Raw genomic sequence first — 23,994 nt, 5'->3', positions numbered from 1 at the left:
CAAAGGGGTTATAAAAGCTCTATGGGTAAAACAATACAGAAATTGCGTGAGGTTAGCAGAGGTGGAGATACTTTTAATCCTAGCAAATAGAAGAGACCAGGTTTTTTCATCCACAGTACACTGAAGTCCAATTACGAGTGATATTGCATGGACCACTTGGTGGTGGGTCGATCCCTAATACACAACTTTGTAGAATTTAGCAGCAGGAACAGCAAAATGCATGGTAAGAAGCAGAAGTCTGGATGCATCAGGTAGAAGAATACAATTAGATGGACTATGCAGCGCATCCAGGCAGGCATTAACCAATTTAATGTAAAAGTTATTATCTGAATCAGGAATAGAAAAAAAGGCCTTTTAACTGCTGGAAAGGTCGAGGAGAGCCATCATCCATAATGCGATAGAAGAATCTAATACACTTCTTTAACTAGGATTTACGATAGAGTGCCCTAACATTAATGGTGATATTGTTTTATTATCCCATGAAAGGGCGGAGAAATTCTGGGCGGGGGTTCCGAGGTCAGGGAAGAGAAACAATATCAAGGCAGAGATTGAGGCTTTAATGGGGCTTGAGAAAGTAGATGAGATGGCCAAAGATATAAATTAAAGTTAGTGATGTCATATGGAAGTACCATACTTTTTTCAAATATACACCAAGAGGGGGATTGAGAGGGAGCAGAAGTGGTGAACCAGCAACGGGTCTGTCTAAGTAAGAAGGCAGAGCAGTAAAGCTTAAAGTTGGGAAATCTGACCACACCATCATCATATGAGGCTCCTAATTTGCTAACAGCAATTATTTTACATTTCCTCATCCCTCCTCCCCCATAGAAAATTGAGAAGAATAGAATTAATGGACTTGAAGAGAGGGAGAAGTTGCAGATAGTAAAGAACAATGGGGGACCGCATCATTTATCCAGGCGACCCCACCAGGATAGAAAGAGGAGAGACCAGCCTAAAGTGAGTTCTTTAAGTCCATTGATGAGCGACTCTGCATTGATTTTAATAGTACCAGCAACAGAGGAAGCAAAGGGTAGGTCTAGGTATTTCATCGAGTGTTGACACCATTTAAATCCAAATGCATCAAGATCATGTTTGACGCAAAAAGAGTTAAGGGGAAGAATTTCAGACTTGTCTCTGTTAAGCTTATATACGGAAAATAAGGAAAACTGCTGCAGCCTATCGAGCAAGAAAGGAAGATGAAGCTTGGGGTTTTTGTTGAGATCAATATGCCTTCCGCATAAGCTGCAATTTTAGTACTGGAAGTACAAAGTACAATTCCGGGAATGTTAACATCCAATCTAATAAATTCTAATAAGGGCTCAAGGGATAAGATGTAAGGGATAGGAGAAAAGGGCAGCCCCGTCTAATGCCTCTATCGAGGGGAAAGGAGGAACAGGACAGACCATTGATACAAATAGAGGATTTAGGGCAGGAGTAAAAAAGCTTTGTAATTGTAAGCGAGATAAAGTCTTCTCCACAGCCGCACCATCACAAAGTTCGAAATGTAAAATCCCAGTTAACCTGGTCAAAAGCTTTTTCCACGTCATACGCAACAGCAGCATATCCTAGATAATCTTTTTTGTCCTTAGACACCAAATGTAAGGCATTAAGGAGAAGCTTGGCATTCGCAGAAATGTTCCTACCTTTGAAGTAGCCAACTTGGTCCGATTCAATCAAAGACAGAGTTGGACGAAAGGACAAGAATTCTTTACGATGTTGGGCAGTGATTTTAGCGAAGTCTTGTGTAGTATGAATTTTGCTCCCTTGCCAGATAAGGCTTTTTTTCCCCCCTTAACCTGGGAAATCAGAAGCTGAAGTGGAGTAAATTCCAAAAAGGTAGAATATCAGCGTGCAAGGAGGTTGATTAGAAGAATTTGACTGGACCAATACGATTGACACGCTGAATGTTGAGCAAGGAGTTTGGTTGGAGGTGAAGCAGGACTGGCAGCATTTTCTGCAAGAATAAAATGGGAACCGTTCCTTCAGATCCCTCCGGCAGACCAGCGATGCGCAGGTTATTTCGTATACTTCTGTTCTCCAGCTCCTCGGTGCGTTTCTGAAGATCCTTGACCATTTTTTTTTTTTTTTTTTTTAATATAGCCACTCTGGGGGAAACATCCTCCGCAAAACCAACCCTTTTCTCCACATCATCCGTTCTGCCCCCAAAACCCTGCCATCTATCATCCAATTGTTAACATTTCTGGTTAGTGGTTTCAATGAAGGGCCTCAGGGCTCTAATCTATTGTAAAACAGCATCAACAGCCGGGTCAACAGGAGAGACCTTTGAAAAACCTGCTGCACGGTCCCTAGAGCGCTGTATCAGTCTTGATTGCTTGGAGCGTCTCATCCACTGCCATCCCAAATAAGTTGTCCCCATCAAAAGGCATGTCCACCACCTTGAACTAGATGTCTGCCCATAAGTTTGTAGCTTTTAGCCAACCTTGGCGTCGAAGGACCAACCCATTGCCCATCTCGCAGAACCTGGAGTCCGCCATGTCTAGTGCCACTGTGATGGTGTGGTCCGAGGCTACTCCGCCCTCCTGGAGCAGGGCCAGGGCTATGGTCTTGTCCGGCAGGAATCCAATATCAGTCGTAATGCGACAGGATGGCGAGGGCATTGCCGGACTGGACGGTGGAAGCTGCGGTGTAAATTATGCGCTTGCCCATCGCATCCAGCTTCTTGACCTCCCTGTCCGGGGGCACCATCGAAGAGGACAAAGGATTTGACGAGCGCTTACTGGCAGCGGCTGACACCACTGAGTCCGGGGATGGCTGCGACCTCAGGCACCATGGAGCAGAAACTGGGACCCTGTATTTTTTCTCCGGCCAGTCTCCCTTGGAGGGAGTGTCGTCATAAGGGTTACTCCTTCATCCCAGACACTGTCCAACAACCAGAACGACATGCCCGTCTTCCTCAATAACAGCGTTGTAAGAGAAACCGCCCCTTGCTTCTCCTCCAGCATTAGACTGAAGAGTTTTGATGGCTGCAAGATCATGGCGTAGAAGGAGCAAATCCCATCCTGTGGCGAAGCCCTGGTAGGCTCGTCTGTACCCAGAGGCTCATCGACAGCTGGGTCATAATCATCATACTTGTCCATTTGAGTGGTCGTGTTATCCGTGTCTGGGCCAGTGTGTCTCCACGCAGTGGTTCACCCTCCACCGGGATTAATGGCCAATGGGGCCGCAGTGGCAGACAAATCTCGACCGGGAGGGCTTGGTTTACGCTGTGGCCCGAGAGGTCTGGGTTTGGGGGGTGGGGCAGAACCCCAGGCATGAGGCCTGGGAGGACTGCAGGCCAGTCCTGGAGCCAGAGCAGGAGGCTGCCTCCTGCTGAATCTCAACCGTTAAAGTGTGCAGGGCGGTGAGAAGGTCTATCAACACGTCCCTGGGTGCAAACGGAAAAGGATCAGGGCTGAAACCTCTTGGAGGATCAAAAAACAGGTATGGATCCTGGCATGGAGAATCTTCCTGGGAACTTGCCACCCCACCCCCAGCACGAGAGTAGAAAAGAAACCCTCAGGCAGCTGCTCATCCTCCGAGCTACTGGAGACCCCACTGGAGCCGGTGGAGACAATCTCACAGGTCTCGGCAGAAAATATGACAGAGGGGGGGGTGCTGTTGAGCAGCCGTCAAGATGGCTGTTTAGCTCCGTGCACAGCTGCTTTTCATCCGAGGACATCTGCGGGCTGAAGTGTCTTTGCGTCTATCTGGTCGATCCCCTGTCCTCCCCATAACTGTGGCTACGTGTCGCCGCGATCCTGGCTCGGACCGGACTCTGGGAGCCGGAGATCTCTGAGCAGGATCCTCGAGGCTGCCGTGACGCTCGGCGGCCCAACGTGACATTCTCCTCAGCTCGCGCCGCCCCACTGCTGCCTCTCCTGCCGCATGCCTCCACTGGACTGCCTACTGTGGCGCGTATCGCGGGTGCTCTGTGGTCCGCGCTGGGAGCGCCGTAGGCTGGGCTGCACCCTTCGCTCACCCGGCATCCGCAACTTGGGCCGCGCCCTGCACCGGACTGTTCCCCCGCGCTGCTGCCGGGGTCTTCTGGCCTGGTTGTGACCGGTCTTGCCGGCCGGAGAGCCCGATATCAGGGGGGCCCTGGTCCGCCCCTCGCCCGCGCTGCTCGGCACCCGGGCGGTGCGTCCCTCCTGGAGGAGCTGCGCTTGTCGCTTGGCTTGGCTGCCGCGCTCGGCGGCCTTTGGCCTGGGACCCACTTTGGAGGTGCCGCGGGCTGGACTCCCGCTGGCCTGGCATCTGCAGCCTGGGCTGCGGCCTGCATCTTCCCGCTCCGGCTCGTCCCCCTGCACTGCACTGGCAGCGCCTGAAACCGGGGAGCCTGTGTCCGCTCCGCATCCGCGCCGCCCGGCGTCTGGTGGTGCACCTTCTCCGGAGGAGCTGCGCCCATTTCCTGATTGGATCCTCGTGGGCTTTATCTCAGGTGAGGAACTGCTGGGGCTGCTGCGCGCCGGAGCTGCATTGACCCAGTTTCTTCTACTGCAGGCCATCCCCGGCCTGGGCCTCTCCCCCGCGCTGCGCAGCCCCGGCTGGCTCCCGTGCCGCATTGACTGGTCTCTGGGCCCATACCCTGTGGCGTTGTTGCTGTTCCGCATCCCAGCGGACCCGGATTGCCCAGCTGCCACCTTGCTCCAGGCTTAATGGACTCTAGGCTGTGCAGGGGTGGGCCACGGCATCAATCTCCGGTGTGCCCGCCTTAAGCGGGGGGGGGGGCCTGCTGCGACGCTCTCTACCCGTCGCCGCACCACCTGCCAGCTCAACACTACTACTATGGCACAGCTTTTCGTCTTCACTGGTTATTGCTTTCACTGCCACATGCAATATCCGCCTGTGCACCAATGCCCACGCTCCTGCTGTTCGTTCTTCCTGTGGTGCATACTCGGGGTCTGTTCTGGACACCTTCCTCATCCTCTAGGGCGGTGGGGTCGCACTATCCCTGCAGCTACTCTATACTTCCCTGACGCTATTGTTCCTGCTGCCTCTGCCAGGATTTGTCTGGGCGGATCGGCGGGCTGGCCCACCGACCTTTGACTGCGGGACTTGCGGTGGGGCCTCTCCTGCACCTCCACACCGTGTGGCCTCCTGCCTCAACGCCCTTACTCAGGTCTCCAATCTAGCCACTCAGTGCCCCCACTACATTATTTACGATGTCTAATAGATCTAGGAATACCAATAAAACTGGGGCCATGGACAAATTCGCTAAAGCCACCCCGAGGTCCGACTCGGCCCACACATCAAGCGATCCAGCTGACGACCCGCCTTGCGCCGAGGCACCTGCCACTGACCTCACAGCGATAATGGAATCCATGGCTAGAAACTTTGCAGCCTTTCACGAAAAGCTTGATGACATTAATGCCAATGTAGCATCGCTCAGAGCCAAACTGGATCAGCAGGGAGTTCGAATCACGGAGGCTGAAAACAGGATTGGAACCAATGAAGATAATATATCTACACTCCAGGGCACTGTGTCCACTCTGGTCTCAGATATGAAGGCGGTCAAGGCCAAATGCGATGACCTCGAATCTAGGTCGCGTAGAAACATACGCATCGTTGGTGTCCCTGAAAATGCGCTGAAGGGTCGACTGGAATTGGCGGTCGAGGATCTCTTGAAGGACCTATTGGGCAATCCAGACATGTCTCCCTTCTTCACCATTGAGAGGGCCCATAGGGCACTGTCACCGCGGCCTAAACCTGGTGACTTTCCGAGGCCCATCATTGCCAAGGTTTTGAGCTTCAAAGACCGCGACCAAATTCTCCGCTTCGCATGGGAAAGGGGCGAGTTACGAATGGACTCGCAGGGGATCAGGATTTTCCCTGACTTTTCCACCGGAGTTCAGCAGGAACATTGCCAGTTCCTTGGAGTGAAGAAACTCCTTAGGGAGAGGAACATGCCCTACGCCATGCTCTTCCCTGCACGCTTGAAGTTCACATTCAACAACTATACTTCTTCACGGTGCCATATGAGGCGGTTAAATTCATCGAGGCACATGTTACTCTCCACCCTCCTGCTAATGACTATGAATAATGAGTGAATCCTATGCTTGCTCTGCGCTGCCTTGATACTATGCCTATATGTAGATCGAGTCCTACCACTCTTTGTTCACATCCATGGGCGACCACACCTCTGCATTCACCTTGATACAATGCTCTCCTACGCAGGTTTAATTTCGGCTTTGTATACCCGCTCGCCAGGGAGCAACTGTCATCCCGTCCAGTTTATTCTCCCACACTTACTTCTGTTGTTCGCTGACATGCAGAGCTCCCTTGTTCTGGCTGCAACCCTTTGCCCCCTATTCACGAACACTGGGACATGTTTTGTCTCACTGTTTCGCTTGGTTTGGGTTGCTGGATCCCTGTGGTACGTGTGTTGTTCCCTGTGCCCCATTGTGTAGGACTGGGGTATTCACGATATGACCGCTAACAATGTTCGTTTTGTAACTGAACCAGCTGGTTCCAAGCGTGCTTCTGCACGGCAACGGCGCACCCCACTGCGATTGCACTGTTCTTGGATATGCCCTTGTTGTGGGTCAGCCCCTGTTGGGCTTTTGTGCAGTCTGGGCCACGTTGGGGCCAGCTCTGTACGGTTGAGGGTGGGTGATGTTTACACTGCTGATTTTGGGTTGGTGGTGAGGGTGGCGGGTGGGAATGGGGTGTTTGGAAAAAATGGCATGCAAGGTCTCACGGCGCGCACGTTGGCAAAACATGAGCGCACTCCCGACTTTAACCCCGGGAATGCACACTACTGCTGGATCTGGGATGTTCATTGATGCAAGTATACCGAGATTAGATATTTGCCACTGATATGTCTACCGTCATAATGGGATTAAGCAATCACACTAAGGCCCGTAAGATCATGGCCTTTGCTAATAGGCATGGCTGCAAGGTACTACTCCTACAGGAGACACTCCAATGCCCACATTCCGGGCACCATGGCCCCATCGTGGGGTCCCGCTAGATTCTTTACTTCCTACTCCTCCCAATCCAGGGGAGTCCTCACAATGATCCACCAATCGATTAAATTTATTCTGCACAAAAGCTATATATGTCCTGAGGGTTGTTATGTTATACTGCACTGCACGATGGTGAATAAAGAATACCTACTTGTTAACACGTACTGCCCCAACGTTGACTCTCCAGAGTTCTTCGATGCAGTAATTGCTGTACTGTTGGGATATGTAGGAATCCAGATTATATGGGGGGGGCCTGACCTCATCCTTGACACTGTCCTGGACAGGACTGGCACGTCCTCTCGAGCCCTAACCAGCGCCGCACACAGACTACGTGGCCATATGCAGACGCTCAATGTTTGCGACGTCTGGAGGACACTACACCCCTTGTGCCGGGAGTACACTTACTAATCGTCCGTGCACGACAGCTCGTCTCGTATAGACCGGTTCTTCGTGTCAAATGAAACCATGGGTGGGGTAGAGGGGTCCTGGATCCTCCCCCGCACTCTGTCCGACCACGCTCCAATTACATTTTCTGTGAAGCTAGGTATACCCATCCCGACACTCAGCACCTGGCGATTCAAATCTGAGGCCCTCAGGGATATTGTTTTTAGGGCCGATATCCTTGCAGACATTGTATCCTTCTTTGACCACAACTCTCCTCAAGACACATCAGCTGCGGTCAGATGGGAGGCCTTTAAGGTATATATCAGGGGGATGTCCATCTCACGAGAGGCTGGGGTACTGAAAGCAATCCGATCTGGCCTCGATCGTTCTGAAGCCAAATTGAAGCAGTTGGAGCAGCAATGCTCCACGGGCGCCGATCCCGCCATACTTGTCGAAATTAGCGAGGAACTGCAGGCGTACAACGCGCTCGCTACCAACGAAGTCCAGTACTTCAGCCGCCCACAGGCCGCCAGGAAATATGGCGAGGGTGACAGACCGGGGAAGACATTGGCAAACGTGGTGAGAGGGGAACTTGGCCGAGCTCAGATCACCTCCATCAAAGATGTATCTGGCAACGTACAATGGGCTGACCAACAGATCTTGGAGGTATTTACTGAGTTCTACAGGTCCCTCTACTCCCAACCTGCCAAACACTCCGAACGACACATGCGCTAGTTGCTTGCTCAGATCCCTACCACCGAAATATCCCCTGCTGCCTGCGACCAGCTGGACTCCCCGGTAACACTGGATGAGATAGTGACGGCCATCTCGAACCTGCCCAAAGGCAAGGCGCCGGGGCCCGATGGCCTTACGCCTGAGTTTTATCAAGAACACGTGGCCATACTGGCTCCCAAATTACTCGAGGTCTGGGATGAAGCACTCCGCTTCTCCATCCTCCCCCCGTCCATGCGTGAAGCTGTCATTACGGTACTGCTCAAATCTGGTAAGCCGGACAACGAGTGTGGGTCCTATACGCCTCTTTGCCTCATGAACCTAGACACGAAAATCATTGCTAAGATCATAGCTAACCGTTTTCTCCCCATTATGCCATATCTGGTCTATGAGGATCAAGTGGGCTTCATCCCCGGCAGGTCCACCTCCCATAATATAAGGAGATTGTTCAATGTTATGTCCCGTATAGATCAAGACGCCCAGGCCGTGGCAGTCACTCTGGACGCTCAGAAGGCCTTTGACATGGTCTCTTGGAACTACATGTGGCTGGTGCTGGAGACAATGGGCGTTGGCCCAAGCATGATCGGGTTCATTGAACTACTTTACACCTCCCCTGTGGCTCGGGTTAGGGCTAATTCATTGACATCTGACCCTTTCACACTCTTCAGGGGTACCCGGCAGGGCTACCCCTTCTCCCTGACCCTCTTCGCTCTTGCAATTAAGCTGATGTCGGATTATGTCCGTGCTCGTCATGCCCGCAAGTGAAAACGGTTGAAGGATGACCCCGAAATCATATCTTTATATGCGGATGACGTGCTATTATACATTAGAGAGCCCACGACCCACATTGACCCCATACTGAGGGACATCACCCGCATCGGCACCTACTCTGGCGTCACGATCAATTATTCAAAGTCAGAGATCTTCCCGCTCACTAAATCTACCCAACAGCCCACCACTGAGTACCCCCTTCGTTGGTCCCCGAACGGTGTCAGATACCTGGGTGTGCAGATATCCTTAATTAAATCCACTTTGCTAGCCGACAATTACTCTACCGTGGCACAAACGGTTGAGGCCAAGATGTCAAGATGGCGCTCGCTTCCATTATCCATGGCTGGTCGGCTCTCTCTCTCATTAAAATGATCCTGCTCCCCAAGCTTCTTTACACTTTCAGCAACGTTCCCATATGGCCTGGGAAGGGTTACTTCGCTAAACTGAATGCACTATGCGCACAGTTCCTATGGCACTCCGGTGCAGTGCGTAAGAAGTGGACCGACATGGCGCTCCCTTATAAACAAGGGGGGCTCACTGCTCCGGATCTGCTACTCTACTGGACTGCGGCCCAGGCTCAACATGCCACTCACTGGTACCCGGGCTCCCCAACGCGCCCGCATGTCAAGTTAGAGCGACTTGCGGCCGCTGGCACCAACATGATGTCCCTTATACTACATCGTCATTATACACCTGACTCACCTATTGACCCCGTCGGTGCGCCCATTCATGCCTGGAAACGCTTGCTGTATCCGACGGCCAAATCCCTCCCTTACTATAAATGGCTTCCGGTGTGGCGCCTGCCTGGCCTGGAACCCACACATGATAATGCCTTAGCCCAACTCTGGGGTATCAAGCACTGTCCGACTTCTACCCAGAAGGTAGGTTCATTGACCCCCAAACATGGAAACAAGGGCACAACAGATCCAATACTATAGACTACGGGCAGTGTTCCGTACTACATGGCCCTCATTTCCTGATGAGCCCCTGGATAACCCGGCGATTGCATACATTGCCAACTCAGGCTGCGCCCGCGGTGTCGTCTCTTCACTATATAAGATCCTTCAGGAGTCCATCACAGTCCCAGTGCTTAGGGCGCGCGACGATTGGGCGAATGAATTGGGCCGGGAGTTATCTGATGGCGCCTGCGGCGCAATGTGCCTACACACAAAAAGAGTCTAACTCAATTTCCGTCACCGCGCCATGCAGTACAAACTTCTCAATAGGCTCTACTATACTCCGCACAGGACCTCGACATTCACCCGCACCGCGGCGGCCCTGTGTCCTCGTTGTGGAGCTGAGGAAGCTGATCACCTACATATGTTTTTGACCTGCAGGGAGCTATCTGGGTTTTGGGAATGCATCTTAAAAACACTCTCTGACATAACTGAAACTGTGGTTGATCCTGACCCCCCTGTCGGTTCTGTTCGGGGTCTGGAAAACCGATGAAACCAGACGCCTAGCTAAATTCCTAAATATAAGCTGTATAATTGCCAAAAAGTGTACTCCAGAGCTGGAAAAGCCCCTCTCCCCCGGTCTTTCAGAAATGGTTGCGCTTGCTCACCTGGTCACGAAATTGCGAGGAAGAATACTTGTCTATGCTCCCCGCCCAATCTCGCCCCAGGAACATTTGGTCTGAATTTAACGCTTACCTTAGCATCCAAAGCGAGGGCACTCCCGAATCTGGTCTGTCCCCTGCCCCGCCGGGCTCCGATCCCACTGCGTGAGGGCCTATTTTTTCTTGCTCCTTTTCAGGTACTGTTCAGTTGTCAATGCTGTTATTGCTGTATCCTTTTTGGTGTGCTGCTCTACGATGTAACTGCTATGTATTTGTTGCCTTATGTACCTCTGCCGTCCAAAAATAAAAGTTTTTAAAAAAAGAAAATATGACAGAGGCAGCAACTGCTTCACCCTACCCGAGTCCTTCGGGAAGGAGGCGAATATTTGAATTCACAAAATCGGTGCAGCCGTCGACAAAGTCGTGGTCGGTACCGCCGAGGGAGGTTATGGAGGCAAAGCCATCCTTGGCTTCGTCGTTGCGACTATGGAAACAGTGGCTGTTGAACTACTTGTAGACTAAGTGATGGTGGATGCCGTCGACTGGTTCGCGGCCGTCGACGAGGCGGAGGTCTTGGTAGACTAAGGTTGACATCGACTGGGTCTTTAGGACAGACTAAGACAAGGGAGCCGACAATGGGTGGCCCTCAACAGGTCTCTCCTTTGAAGACTTGTCCCTTCACCTTCATTTAGATCCCCTCATAACTAGCATCCTCAAAGGACTTGACCTCTTTTTCTAAAAGAGAGCCTGTTCATGGGACCTGCCTGTCCTTGACGAGGCAAGACCACCCCCAGAGGCCGCGTCAGAGGCTTTCTCCTCCTTGATCCACGCCACCAACTTGCGATAGCCATATCTCGGTCTTTGCCGGGAAACCATGGCAGAGCTCCCATCCGTCTTTATCATGGTCCGAGAGCAGACAATACAGGCACCAGATTCTTGACAAACATTCAGGCCACAGCATTCACAGACGCTGAAGAGACTTCTATTGCCTGCTTTGGACATCGTAGATATGAGAAATAGGCCCAAGTCTATGCCCATCAGAACTTGTGAAGATAAGATAAGATGGAAGTCAATCTTCGCAGACAAAAGGTCCCCGCTGCCGGTATCCAACATGCGTGGTTCACGAGGAAAAGGTTGAAGAAAAACATATCTAAACTATCGAAAACTAGCAAGTTAAAAATGTGAGAAGTAAGGCAAGATGACTCCCATTACTGAACAGCCAGTAAAAATCTGAAGATGGCCCCGAGGGGTGGATCTTAGAAGGGTGACTGTCATTGGCTGGGGGCAGTATGACCCAAAGGATAGTAGGTTATAGAGGAGACCAGCAGTTTTCAGTCTAATGTGAAACTGCTTTCTTTTTATCGATGATTCCAAGCCCGACTATGGGGAATATTAATGAGCATGTGAATCCATGCCAGACCCCCTGCTGGAGCACAAGAGTTCTATTAGTGCAGATATTGGAGCGCCACATGAAAATCCACTACACTGCTAGGCCCCTAATTCAAAAATTCAATGTATTCCTGAAACCTAAGTCAGAATGTCTCCCACACTTTGCCAAAACACCAATGAAGAACCCAAATCAGGCAACCATCCCTCACCCCTCCCCACTGACTCATTCACATTTCTAAAGGATCAGTTGGACCACGCCTTCAGGAACAGGGTGTTAACCATATTTGTAATACTTGTCAAGCCCTCACCTCAAGTGCACAGAGGGCAGAGCCCACAACAACAGGGGTTTTCTCTCCATCGTATCCAAACTCGGTCAGAAGCTCGCGGATCTCCAGTTCCACCAGATCCAACATCTCTTTGTCATCTACAGCATCAGCTTTATTAATATAGACCACAATGTTCTCCACGCCAATCTAAAAATAAAAGAGCAAAGGACAGTGAAGAGGCAAGTAAAAGGACTCCTTGTATAACAAGGGGGTTTTGTCCACTAAGCTAAATATACAAGCAAGACACTCCTAGAAATGGATCAGGCTTCCCTCATGGCATCAGTAAGGCATCACTAGTCTTTAGCATTATTATGCTCTAGGAGGAATCTGTGTGGAAGATGTCAGCCAATCAGCCATACCCATTTTAAGGTGGACTGCGTTACACGGTCTAGTCCCTGGTGTGTGGCATTAGTAGGTGATAACATGCCATGGGGGCGAGGTCTAGGCTCACCTGTTTTGCCAGCAGCAGGTGCTCTCTAGTCTGTGGCATTTGCCCATCAGTAGCTGCTACCACCAAAATGCAGCCGTCCATCTGTGAGGTGCCAGTGATCATATTCTAATAGAAAAATAGACATCAAATGCATTAATGTTGCATGTTCATTCACTGAACTAATGAGCATCCCATTCCCCCACTCCCACCACCATTTTTCCAATGAGCAATATAAAAATAAATCGTGGGACGTACCACAGCAGCTTACGGAAGGCACAGTCCACACTGGACTGCAAACCAAACTATTAAGAACGGTTACTTCTCTAGCATCAGGTTTTCTACACTGGTAGGTTTGTTACATTATTTTAACTGGTGCTTCATTATGACAGCATAAAAAAGTAATTTTCTACATATGTTCCACATGCTGTTTGGGCAAATGTAACAATTTGTACAGTCCCATCTAAGGCAGATATGTGCACTTTCATTTTCTGTGGACCTGGTTGGATTGTCATGAACATTCTCTACTGTCCACAGATGCTTTATGTTTTACAGTAATATTTTATTATCTCATTTATTTAGTGGATGCATGGTTAAACGTATACACTTAAAGTAGAAAATGAAAACATACATATACAAGACATGCTTTTCAGTCCCCCAGGATTATGCAAAAATTGAATAAAACGGTGGCTCCTAATATTTTAAATGCCGGGACAATCCATAAACTGATGTTTCAAGGTTCTTTAATCTCTAGATTTCTACACATCCTGCAAAAACAGAATCAGTTCGACTTTGAAGTAAAGACCCACCATCTATAGAAACACTTTTGTAAAGGCTCGTTATTTCTCATCTCTAGTGTCTCCAATATAATCAACCTACATTTTTTATATACAAGTCTACACTCTCCATTGGGAAAATATTTTATGCATTTGTATATTGTGTCAACTTTTGATAAATTACATAATCTCTTAATAATAATCTCTTAATTTTTCCTTTGTCTCTATGTACTTTGCACTTTCTGACCTATCCCAACAGTTTGAAGTTTACATGCTGGGAAATTTCTTCATTAAATTGGAAACCCATTTCTTTAAGGAACATTCAAGTTATCTTAAGCGATGCTAGATTTCCCGATTTATCCATGCCTTCTTTTAAAAACCAGTTGATATTTGCAGTTTCTGCATCTTTTATCTTTAGGTAAAGCACAGCGCTTATTTTAAGCATTGCGCCTAATGTCAGTAAATCGTGCTCTATCCTAAGCTCCAACGGACAGCATTTTGAGACCGACCAAGACGCCAGAATGTATCCTCCATCTTTGCAAGTTCTTCATTTGTGTCTATAAAAATAAATTCCAGATTGAATGAACGAGGGGGCAGACTTTAGTATAGAACACTTTCCAGTGAATGTGTAACCCCCCCAAATCCCCATTTTGTCATCTACTTTTCACAATAAGGCTACTTTATTATTAAGTGTACCAGTAATTTCCATTTTGAAATATTTGATTTTGCACGCCATCTCCAGTCCATGATTTGCCACGAACCATGGGTATTTCTTGGGTTGGCCATTGTTTTGTATTTCTCCAAATTGATAAGTTGTTTTTTCTATTTTATTGATTATGGTTACAAAATGAAACCTTTCCAAACATATTTTATACGATCACACATTCAAAAAAGCTTAATAAAATCTTAATATCCTACAAAATCAACATACGTTTTACATTTTAAAACTGATAAGATTCACTTTAAAAACCACATAACCTTTAATGCATAAAAATAAAAAAAACTCAATTACTACAATACTCAAATGCGAACATTTTTGCAATATTCATTTCATTTTGTAGTTCCTCAGCATTACAATCTAAATAATCAGAATAATTTTATTAATTTATCAGACCCAGTATAGGGCCTTGTAATCTTATTACGGCAAGAGTCAGGGCAACATGTTCAACATTAAAAAAATGTTGACCACATGACTTGTGCAGATATAATTCTTGTTCCAGGAGAGCTGGACATTGGGTCAAGTTATGATTCAAGGTTTCTAGTTCCGTTATGTTTTTGCAATGTCTACAAGCACGTTCCTTCCCAGGCACATTAGTTCTGACCCCTAATAAGTCTATTTTAGGCCATATATTTAATCTCAATTTTAAGAACAGACATCTAATATTCAGATCTGGAACTTTTAGCATATATAGTTCGGGTGTATTCAATGGTTTGCTCAAAGGAACACACATTTTAACGCTTTTATATTGTAGACAGACACTCAGATCTGGTATGTTGCCAATCATGCCACCACAATTTTAATTTAGCTTTTCCTCGGTTGTTCGTTAATAATTCAGTTGATATATCAACAACTTCCATGTATTTAGTAGCAATGTTTAACCATGGTTTCAGTGAGTTGTCAAACATAGAAGATTGCAATTATACATGGTCTATATATTGTTAGAATTTTCCAGATTACGATTATGTTCAGTGATAAAAGTCCTAATTCATGTCTGACTATTAGCATTGGTTGAATTAATGGACGCATTAGTACCTTTTCCCCAATATGCACCTTCCAGTTTGTTCCAATACAAAGCTCCTTGTAGACTATGGTTTCAGCACCATAAGTAAGCATAGGAACTGTTTTTTGTCTACAATACATTTTTGGTTTATACGAAAATATTCCATATTTTCAATGAATAAATCTCGCCTGAGACACGGCAGTCTGAATTTTTTTTTTTTTTAAGTCAGTATGGTATGGTAGCTCTACTCCATTATTATTTACCTTAAGACCAAGATAGCGATACTCATTTACGTGACAGAGGAGTTCTAGGTTTTCCAGTTAAAAGCAACTCTTCTTTGCTTCGATTTAGGGTTAAAAGTTATCACTTTAGTCTTTTCCAAATTTGTAAATAAGGAATTTTCGTTCACATGTCTCAAGCACAATCACCCTCTCTGCGTTTTAGAAATTAAAACCAAATCGTCAGCTTTAAGTTTTTACCAATATCCGGTACAAAAAATAAAAAATAAAAAGAGTTGCAGCTAAAATACAACCTTGTTTTGTACCTCTGTGTATAAAAAGGCTGAGAGAGTAGACCATTTTGGTTTAAACGTACTTGAACTGAAGTATTAGTATAAAACTGTCAAATTAGGGTAAATAAAGGATTTGGCCAATTTGCCTTCCGAAGTTTCATAAATAATTTCCTTGGAATAGAATTAAATGTAATTTTAAAATCTATAAAAGCCATGTGTAAAACTTTTGAGCATACTTTGGCGCTTCATTAGCGATAGTGCAAGCAGGTTTACTGAGGTATTTAAACCCACAGTGAATCCTGTTTTAAAGTTATCGACCACATTTTACATATCCAGGATTTAAAATCATGCAGTATCAGCCAGGCAAACATTTCTCCAGGCACATCCAATAGAGCTAAATGCCGGTAGCTTTAGGGTGTGCCTGAGCTTTTATAGATGGGTATTAGAATTGATTTCATCCATGAGCGAGGTAGCTTAGCTGCTAGTATATCCTTAAATAAATCTGCTAATATTTGAGCCCAAGCTTCAGGGTGACTTTTTAACACTACATTCGTCAAGCCATCTCTACCCTGGGATTTAGAGCCGCTCAGTTTCCTGATCAATAGAACAATATCTTCTTTATCAAAGATAAAGAGTCATTAGACACCCAAGAAATGGGTTCAAGTTTATATTCCTGCGGTTGAAGGCCATCCATCTGATCATAGTACAGTTTCTACAAAGCTTCCTGGACAGCACTGATTTGAAAAGAGTGATTATCTTGCACAGCTCCGCTAAGTGCAGCCCAGATTAGTCCCATATTTTTTTTTTATTCGACTGCTCTGAACATAAATTCTCCATTTTGCAAGGCCTGCACTCGATGCGCCTTACACCAATTCTAAAAAAATGATTTTAATCTTTTGTATCTAGACAAATCAGCGATTAGCCTCTAGGTGTATAGTTGCCCTAAGGACCTTTCAAAATTGTGTTTTCTTATCATTAATTGCTTGATCAAATCTATATTTGTGATTATAATGAAGTTTAGCGGAATAATACTGCCAAGATTTAAATAGGCACATAATTGCAAAGTATTTGCCATCACTTTTTACTATGCCTGGATTAAGTTGGATTTCTTCACTTCTCAAATACATCTGTAGACATTCTAATGATTCTTTTGACCATCTCAATCTATTCCTACCGCCTGTTAGTGTAACAAGTGTATAATATTCATTCATAATTGTTTTAGCATCGCACATCCAGGATAAAGTCAACCAGTTGGGAGCACTTTGTGATTGCGGTAATACTTCAAAGTGTAGTCTGTTAAACATGTTTTTGTACAAATATATAGTCAATCATTAATTGGAATTGCCTCGCTTCTATGTTGGTTTAGGTGGCATATCATTTAGCAGTGCGCTATTCATCATAATAAACTGTCTCTTTCATCAGAGACAGTCAGCGTTTCGTTACCTCCATTTTATTCTGGTTTGTTATTGGCAAGCACTTAATGTTTAAATCTCCGGCTATCACCACTTGTGAGACATTAGAATCATTGACCAGTTTGAGCATTTGGATTACACCTTGGATAAAAGTGTTATCTGCGATCCCCATGTGGTTCCAATATAAATTCAATATTGCAATAGTCTGATCTTCAGATCTAATCTTGGCAAGCTGGATATAAGAGTTTAAAAAGGCCCAAGGTTCCAAGGTAAAACCACTGCTGGATTGTGTTGCCATCATAAGACCAGAAGCAGGCCAGCCCGTAATTCCTCTTATAGCTGGGACTAGGGTTAAAGTAGGATTTCCCCATATAGGTGGTTCGAGTAACCAGGTCTCCCTGTAGTATAATATCAAAATCTATAAAAAAAGTCAGTTTTTGCAAATAAAAAAAGTTTAAAACCCCTCATATTCCAGTTGGTAACACTTCTGCAACGACAGCATGGATTGTTACTTATCTCTGTTGTAATTTGGAAGTTGCTGTTGCCTTCTTAAATCAGAGACTAAGTCGACAGGGCAACTAAGTTGTTTAACGCACCGTGAGTCATTCAAACTATCATTTCCATACGTAATTCGCAATGAGGGAAACATTTGCATAAGAACTGCTCATTTCTGTTAGTCCTTTTATTTACCTTTTGTGCTCCAACGACTACAAGATTTTGCTTGTGGTTATGTGCTAATTGATTTAACAACAATCCTTGATTAAAAACATTGTCTTACGATATTATAAAGCCCGATATAAACAGTTCTTCTTTCGCTAACCACAAGCTATTCATAATGACTCTTTATTGGATCCATAATCTTGTAGTACTCTGGTTGTGATCATCCAAAAATTTTACTTCAGGCAAATCATTGCTTTGAAAGTATTCTAACGCAAGTATATCACTAAAGATATTTAAAATACTTGCTCTATTTAAAACATATTGCAGATCTGGCTCCGCTCGACATTGCAAAATTAGTGACATTTTGCTTGAATTTTAATTAGTGGATTACCATTTTCCATAGTATTATTTTGTTATTTTTTTTATTTTTTGTATTTGTATATCGTTTATTCAAACCTTTACAAAAAAACAATTTCAAACAATCATTAAAAGACAATCATTTAAAAGACAATCATTTAAAATAGAACACAGCGAAAAGGAATGTACACACATTATACATAGACAACTCTACTGACAGAGAAAGACAAGATATAAAATGTAATATGTAATATTCGTTGTGCTCAGACATTACAAAAAACAATTTCATAAACAATTTCATAACCCTGGCATAACACATTTAGCTATATGGAGTTATGAATTTATAGATTTAAGCTTTTAATAAATCCCAATAGGGCCAAGCCCTCATGGATGGTTTGGATATTTAAACATCTTTTCCAAGCCCACTCATCCACAAACATAATAAAGTTGAGTTTTAGGGATTCCAGATATTTTACCCTAAGTGGGTGAAGAATCACACATTCCATAACCAAATGTTTTAAAGTCTCCTCCTTGGCCAGGCAGAACCTGCAACCAGCCACATCCATGGGGATCACCCCTCTTCTGACTAGGATGTCTCTAGTGGGAAGGACATTCCATCTAGCTCTAAGGACAATGCCTCGATATAATCTATCTGGAAATTGTAAAATAACCATCGAGGCAGATTCCAGGGCTCTATGTTCATGATTCAAGTGAACAAGTGAAGGATAAGAATGGAATGCATCTACAGTTTCACACCAATCAAAATTGAATAATGCCTGTTTTACATACATAGGATTACAGATCAAAGACTCAGTTGTCAATCCAATCTTTTCTAAAATGGCCTCTGATCTATCCCCTAAGGAGGTCAATGTACACAAGTGATCTAAGTTTCTATCTAGTAGGTGATATACAGTGTGTTTGGCACTCCAGTTTTAATTTTTGCTTACAAAGCTATGCAAGCCCACTGTACCCGAGCCCACATTGATACAACACCCAATTCAAATCTAATTGCAGAGATTGGGATTGCATTTGGCATACATAGCAACCTTCTCCAAATACGGCCCTCAATGCGATTAAGTGACTCGCTCATTCTCTGGAGCCAGTTCCAGGCCATAGATCAGTTTGGATATCATTTTCCTCTCATAGAATATCAGAGCAGGCTTTAGAGAAAATTTACCAAACTTTCGGTCAATCCTGACCACCTGTGCTTCCAACAATTTTGTCTCATCTAATATAGATTCAATTAAAGGCTTAGAGCCCGGGTAGGCTGAGATGTTGAAGCCCAAATATTGCAGACTCAACCAGTTTCAAAAGAGTCTCCCCCAACTTACCAATAAAGCCTGATGTCTTGCCTCTTGCTTTTCTAAAGGATAAGATTAATATCAACAGATCATCAGCATATGCTAACCAGATCATTTTGTCCTTGCCAATTTTAGGGGCCAGCAGTCGTCCTTTGGCAAGTGAGATGGCTACATCTGAAAAGTAATGGTTGAACAGCCAGGATGCCAGAGTGCAACCCTGTCTGACCCACTGATAGGATCCAATTCCCCTTGATAAATCACCTTCTTGGTTCAAACGAACCCAAACCCTGCAGTTCTCAGACCCCACTAATTAATCTCAATAGCCCTGCAGGTAGGCCCCAACCAGCCAGTTTTAACCACAACCTGCCTCGGTCAAACGCGGCAGTCAGATCGATTAAGCCATATACGTGCAACCACCCGCTGTTGACTATGCCACCTCTTGTATACTCTTCAGGGCCAGACCGTTAACATTGGTCGAATGACCCCTTCTGAACCCAGTCTGAAATTGGGCCAGCGGGTGTCTCCTACGAGCCCACTCCTCCAAGTGTGACAACAGGAAAGATGAGAAGATTTACAATCCGCATCAATTAAAGAAATCGGACGATAGTTCGCCGGATCAGTCCTGCTGCCACACTTGAAGAGTGGTACAATATGTGCTGTGTTCCAGGATACGGGGATCGTCCGAGGACAAAATATCACTAAACTCCAGGCATAACAACTGGGCCCACAAGTTAGGATCATCCTTAAATGTATTATTTGTTAGGCCATTTGGGCCTAGAGTGCTTACATCTGGTGATGAGTTAGAAACCATTTCAAAACTAAACTTTTGGGTTCCACCTAACCTCTCTAGTCAAGTCCAAAACCAATGGTGGGTCCATCGGTTTCCCAAATCTGCTCTCCAAAAATACAACCCAATCTTTTTCTGAAATTGAATTTGACTGGCAAGTTGTATAGTTTGGGTTCTGCCCATTGACCAAATACCAAAAAGCACTTGCATTTGCAGAGATTAGGGTTCCAAGCATCTTTTCAGAATCATTCTGAAGCATTACAGATTTAATAAACTTACAAATGTAATAATTTACTTGTTTGCCTCATTTCTTGTGATCTTCTTTCATAACCCACCTAAGAGACAAACATTAGGAGACAAACATTAGGAGGTACTAGTGAGCGCATTGATTCCAGAACACGAGTTTGCGTGTGTATTACTGCTTTTATAGATTTCTTAATCTCCAGTCTTCTTACCTCCAAGAAGAAACATTTTGATCTGCTATGCCATTCATGTAAGGTGGGTCTTTCATAAAGTCTAACATAATTTTTTACATCTTTATCAGACAGGGCAGTATTCAAATCAGGCACCAAAGATTCAATGCGTTCATTATTAAATGTTTCAGCTGCCTCTATGAGCTCATCCAAGGGTTCAGTATTCTCCACTACAAGCATCTCATCCGGTGACTGGAGTGCTAATCTTAGGTTATGTATTTTGTTATTTCTTTATCGTTTCACTAGGTTTTATTTTTTTCAATTTTTGTTCAATAGTTTGCAACTAGTTTCTCTGGCGTTCGTATTTTTTATACATTTCGTAGAGCCAGCATTCTTTTTATTTGCCCATTTGGTAGCTTTGTAGTTTTGGAATCAGCTCAACCTTTTTTGGGGTTGAAAGATCACAAAGGAGGGATTTGAGTTTAATACACTTGGAATTGTTATTTCATCGCACATTTCTTCACCACGAATCACTGGATTAGCTAATGAGGCTGTTGTATCAATATCTATTGCTGTAGTTGGACAACCAAAAGATTCTATAATTTTTGGTACAGAATAATGTTTTCGGCAGGTATCCTTCCTTCCGGGGGTTTCCGTCAGACGTCCCCGAGGTCTCCCTTCAAATAGTATTGCGCCATTATAAAATGCTTCTGTTAATCGGGCCCCATGTATTTTGCTTTACACAAGTTGCAGTTCTAGCATTTCTTTTCTGCTGTTGTCTCTGTTACAATCACTACAAGACGTTTCATCTCGGTGTCCTCGCTCACTTCACAAAATCCCTTGTGCCCAAAAGCTTGTCTACCATGTAGAAATGTTTGACCATAGCACATAAAGTGGCCCTTGATTTCATTGTGCCACAATTAATGCTTTGTTGTAATATGTGCATCTTTCCCAGCTCTCTGGCATGCTGTTCAGGATGTTTGTTAGCATTTATCAGGGAAAGAGTTCTCAGAGTAAGGTATGTTGTGTGATTGCGCTGCATTCGTCGTGCTAATATACATTCTTTAATACAGTGTTATGAACCCTCCCAATGGTATGTATTTGGCAAACTTCTGGAGCCTGAAAAGTAGATCCACGCATGCTTGACATGTGGCAAACTTTGCACCAGACCTGCAGATGAATTGTCCTGCTGTTGAATCTCAGTTAGCAGTTTAATGATATCTGCTACAGAGTGTAATTTGCTTTCTGACTTTGAGAACATTCAGATATGTAATTGCTCATTTTACTATATCCAGTGAGATAACTCAGTGGGTTGAGCGCTCGCTGCTATGCGCAGGTTTGAATCCCGACAAGGCCAACTCAGCCTTTCATCCTTCGGAGGTCGATAAATGAATACCAACACAGGTTAAGTGATATTTTATGTATATTTCTTCTACATAAATCGCAGAAGCAGAAGCGCTATATAATAACATCATTTGGCCTTGGACGTTTGCTTTTATTCAGAGTAATTTAATATGGGCCTATACACACCAATATTAACGATAGATATACATTTCATACAGGAATGGATCACTATATCACATTACAGTGAAGTTGTAACCATATTTCGAATGGATTGTGTCCTCCCACGTATTCCTCATCTTATGATATTCGTATCCTGCCAGCTTCGCTGCTTCGGACATTTTTTTATTTTTTCAGAAGAGGACACCTTGCACGAGGTTGTGGCGTCTGTGTCCCTCGACGAGCTCCGTACCGTGTCGACATCACCATCAGTACAAATAGCTTGTGCTGCGCCCGTTGGCTTCAGTTCCGTTTTTCCGATTGCTTTGCTTTCGAGAACGGAGCGCTCCAAACTTTTCTTCTGAAAAATGTTGTCTTCCTCTACCCCTTCTACTCCCAAGGCGGGGCTCAAAAAATGTATCGACTGCGGATCAAAGATGTCTATCACAGATCCTCAACGCATTGGTCTCTGGTGCCTGGGTTCAGACCATCGAACCGGCGACTGTGGCTCCTGTCAGTCGATGACGGAGAAGGCCCTTCGTGAGAAGAAAGGTAAACTTGCGGTGGGGCAGGAAGCTTCTAAGGCCTCCTCGAAGGCCTCGTCTAAAAGAAATAAAAGATCGAGCGATTCAAAAGAATTGGATCGTCGTAGACACTAACAGATCCAGATCTCGTAGTAGATTGAGACGCTCTTCCTCTTCAAAAAAAATTAAGAGACATAGATCTCCCTCTTCATCATCCGATACACATCTACCGAGTTGGTACGATGCCCGACTAAGTCGGATTCCCCAAGAAAATGGGAAGATTTTAGAAGGAAGATGGAGGTCTTTGAGAATGCGGCCTCGACCCCCTCAAAGAAGCCTCAAAAAAGAACCAGACCCCGGTCGCTCCATCAGACGACACAGGGAAGTCATGAACTACTGTGGTAAAACCCAGTAGTATGGGTGAAACTCGTAAAACTCAAGTCGACGCCAAGTCGAAGATTCCTCAAGAATCGAGTATTTCCCTGACACCGCATAAAAAAAAAACAGAAGTCGTTGAAAACATCTGTGACTTCGTCAACGCCATCGAAGCCAAAAGCGTCTTTGACGCCTTTGTCGAAGACACCATCTGTGTCCTCGAAGACTCCTTCGATACCATCGAAGGTTCCTTTAACCAAAACTTATGAACAAGACAGGAGATTTACTCCTTTACCAAAATCAGACTTCTTTAAGTCTAGGTCTTCTACATTTGAAGAAAGCGGCTATGAAGATGAGGTTTCTCCTTTTGGAGTACAATATGGTACTAGAGAGGTCCCATAAGAATTAATCGATCCAGTATCGAAAATGAGAGACCTGTGTGGCACCCTTCACTTTGCTAGTTGCATTGATATGTCACTTGAGCTACACTTTGCAAAACCTGACCCTGCACAATATGCAGATTCAGGGTACAGGAGTTTAATAGAGTGGTGGAATATATGGGCTAGGGTTGAGCCTAACCCACCTTTGATCAGGATGATATGACTGACATACTAGATCGGGGCCCGCAGAACATTCCAGTTCTCCCCTTCCATAGGGCACTTGAGAGAACGGTAGAAAAGAACTGGGAAGCTCCTGACAACATTGCTGCAGTAAACAGTAATTTTCAGAAGTATAGAACTTCTAGTTCTGATCCTAAGTATTTAAACAGGCATCCCACTCCAGAAAGTCTGGTTATTCAAGCTGCAACAACCTCAAGACAGACTGCATATCCATCTATCCCTCCGGATAGAGAGGATAAGAAGGTAGATGCTTGGGCCCGTAAAGTTTTTACTTCGGGTAGCATGGCTCTAAAGTCAACTAATGTCACCTGTACTCTGGCCAGGTTCACCAATACCCTGTGGGACTGCATTTCGGCGGCGGCTGAAAATATTCCGGAAGGCGAAGAAAGGGAAGGCTTCCTGAATATTGTCAAAGACGGAAAGGAGGCAATGGGGACATGTCTCCAGTCTGGACTGGATACTGCTGATATTATCAGCAGATCCATGGC

At 45.3% G+C, this 23,994-nt stretch overlaps 1 protein-coding gene across 1 annotated transcript in view; it reads right to left on the bottom strand.

The window, feature by feature from the left end:
* The window catches only part of TUFM (Tu translation elongation factor, mitochondrial), a 379,939-nt gene that overhangs the window by 180,066 nt on the left and 175,879 nt on the right, over window positions 1-23,994 (bottom strand). The window contains exons 5-6 of the mRNA XM_069652151.1: window positions 12,574-12,678; window positions 12,105-12,269 (exon numbers count right to left, since the gene is read on the bottom strand). Of these exons, the coding sequence (XP_069508252.1) occupies window positions 12,105-12,269; window positions 12,574-12,678 (270 nt within the window). The remainder of the gene's footprint in view (window positions 1-12,104; window positions 12,270-12,573; window positions 12,679-23,994) is intronic.

This window comes from Ambystoma mexicanum, chromosome 3p (assembly GCF_040938575.1).
Source record: "Ambystoma mexicanum isolate Mex_15411 chromosome 3p, UKY_AmexF1_1, whole genome shotgun sequence".
Classification (NCBI taxonomy): domain Eukaryota; kingdom Metazoa; phylum Chordata; class Amphibia; order Caudata; family Ambystomatidae; genus Ambystoma; species Ambystoma mexicanum.
The sequence above is the reverse complement of the archived record's forward strand: the minus strand, read 5'-3'. Positions and strand labels throughout refer to the sequence as shown.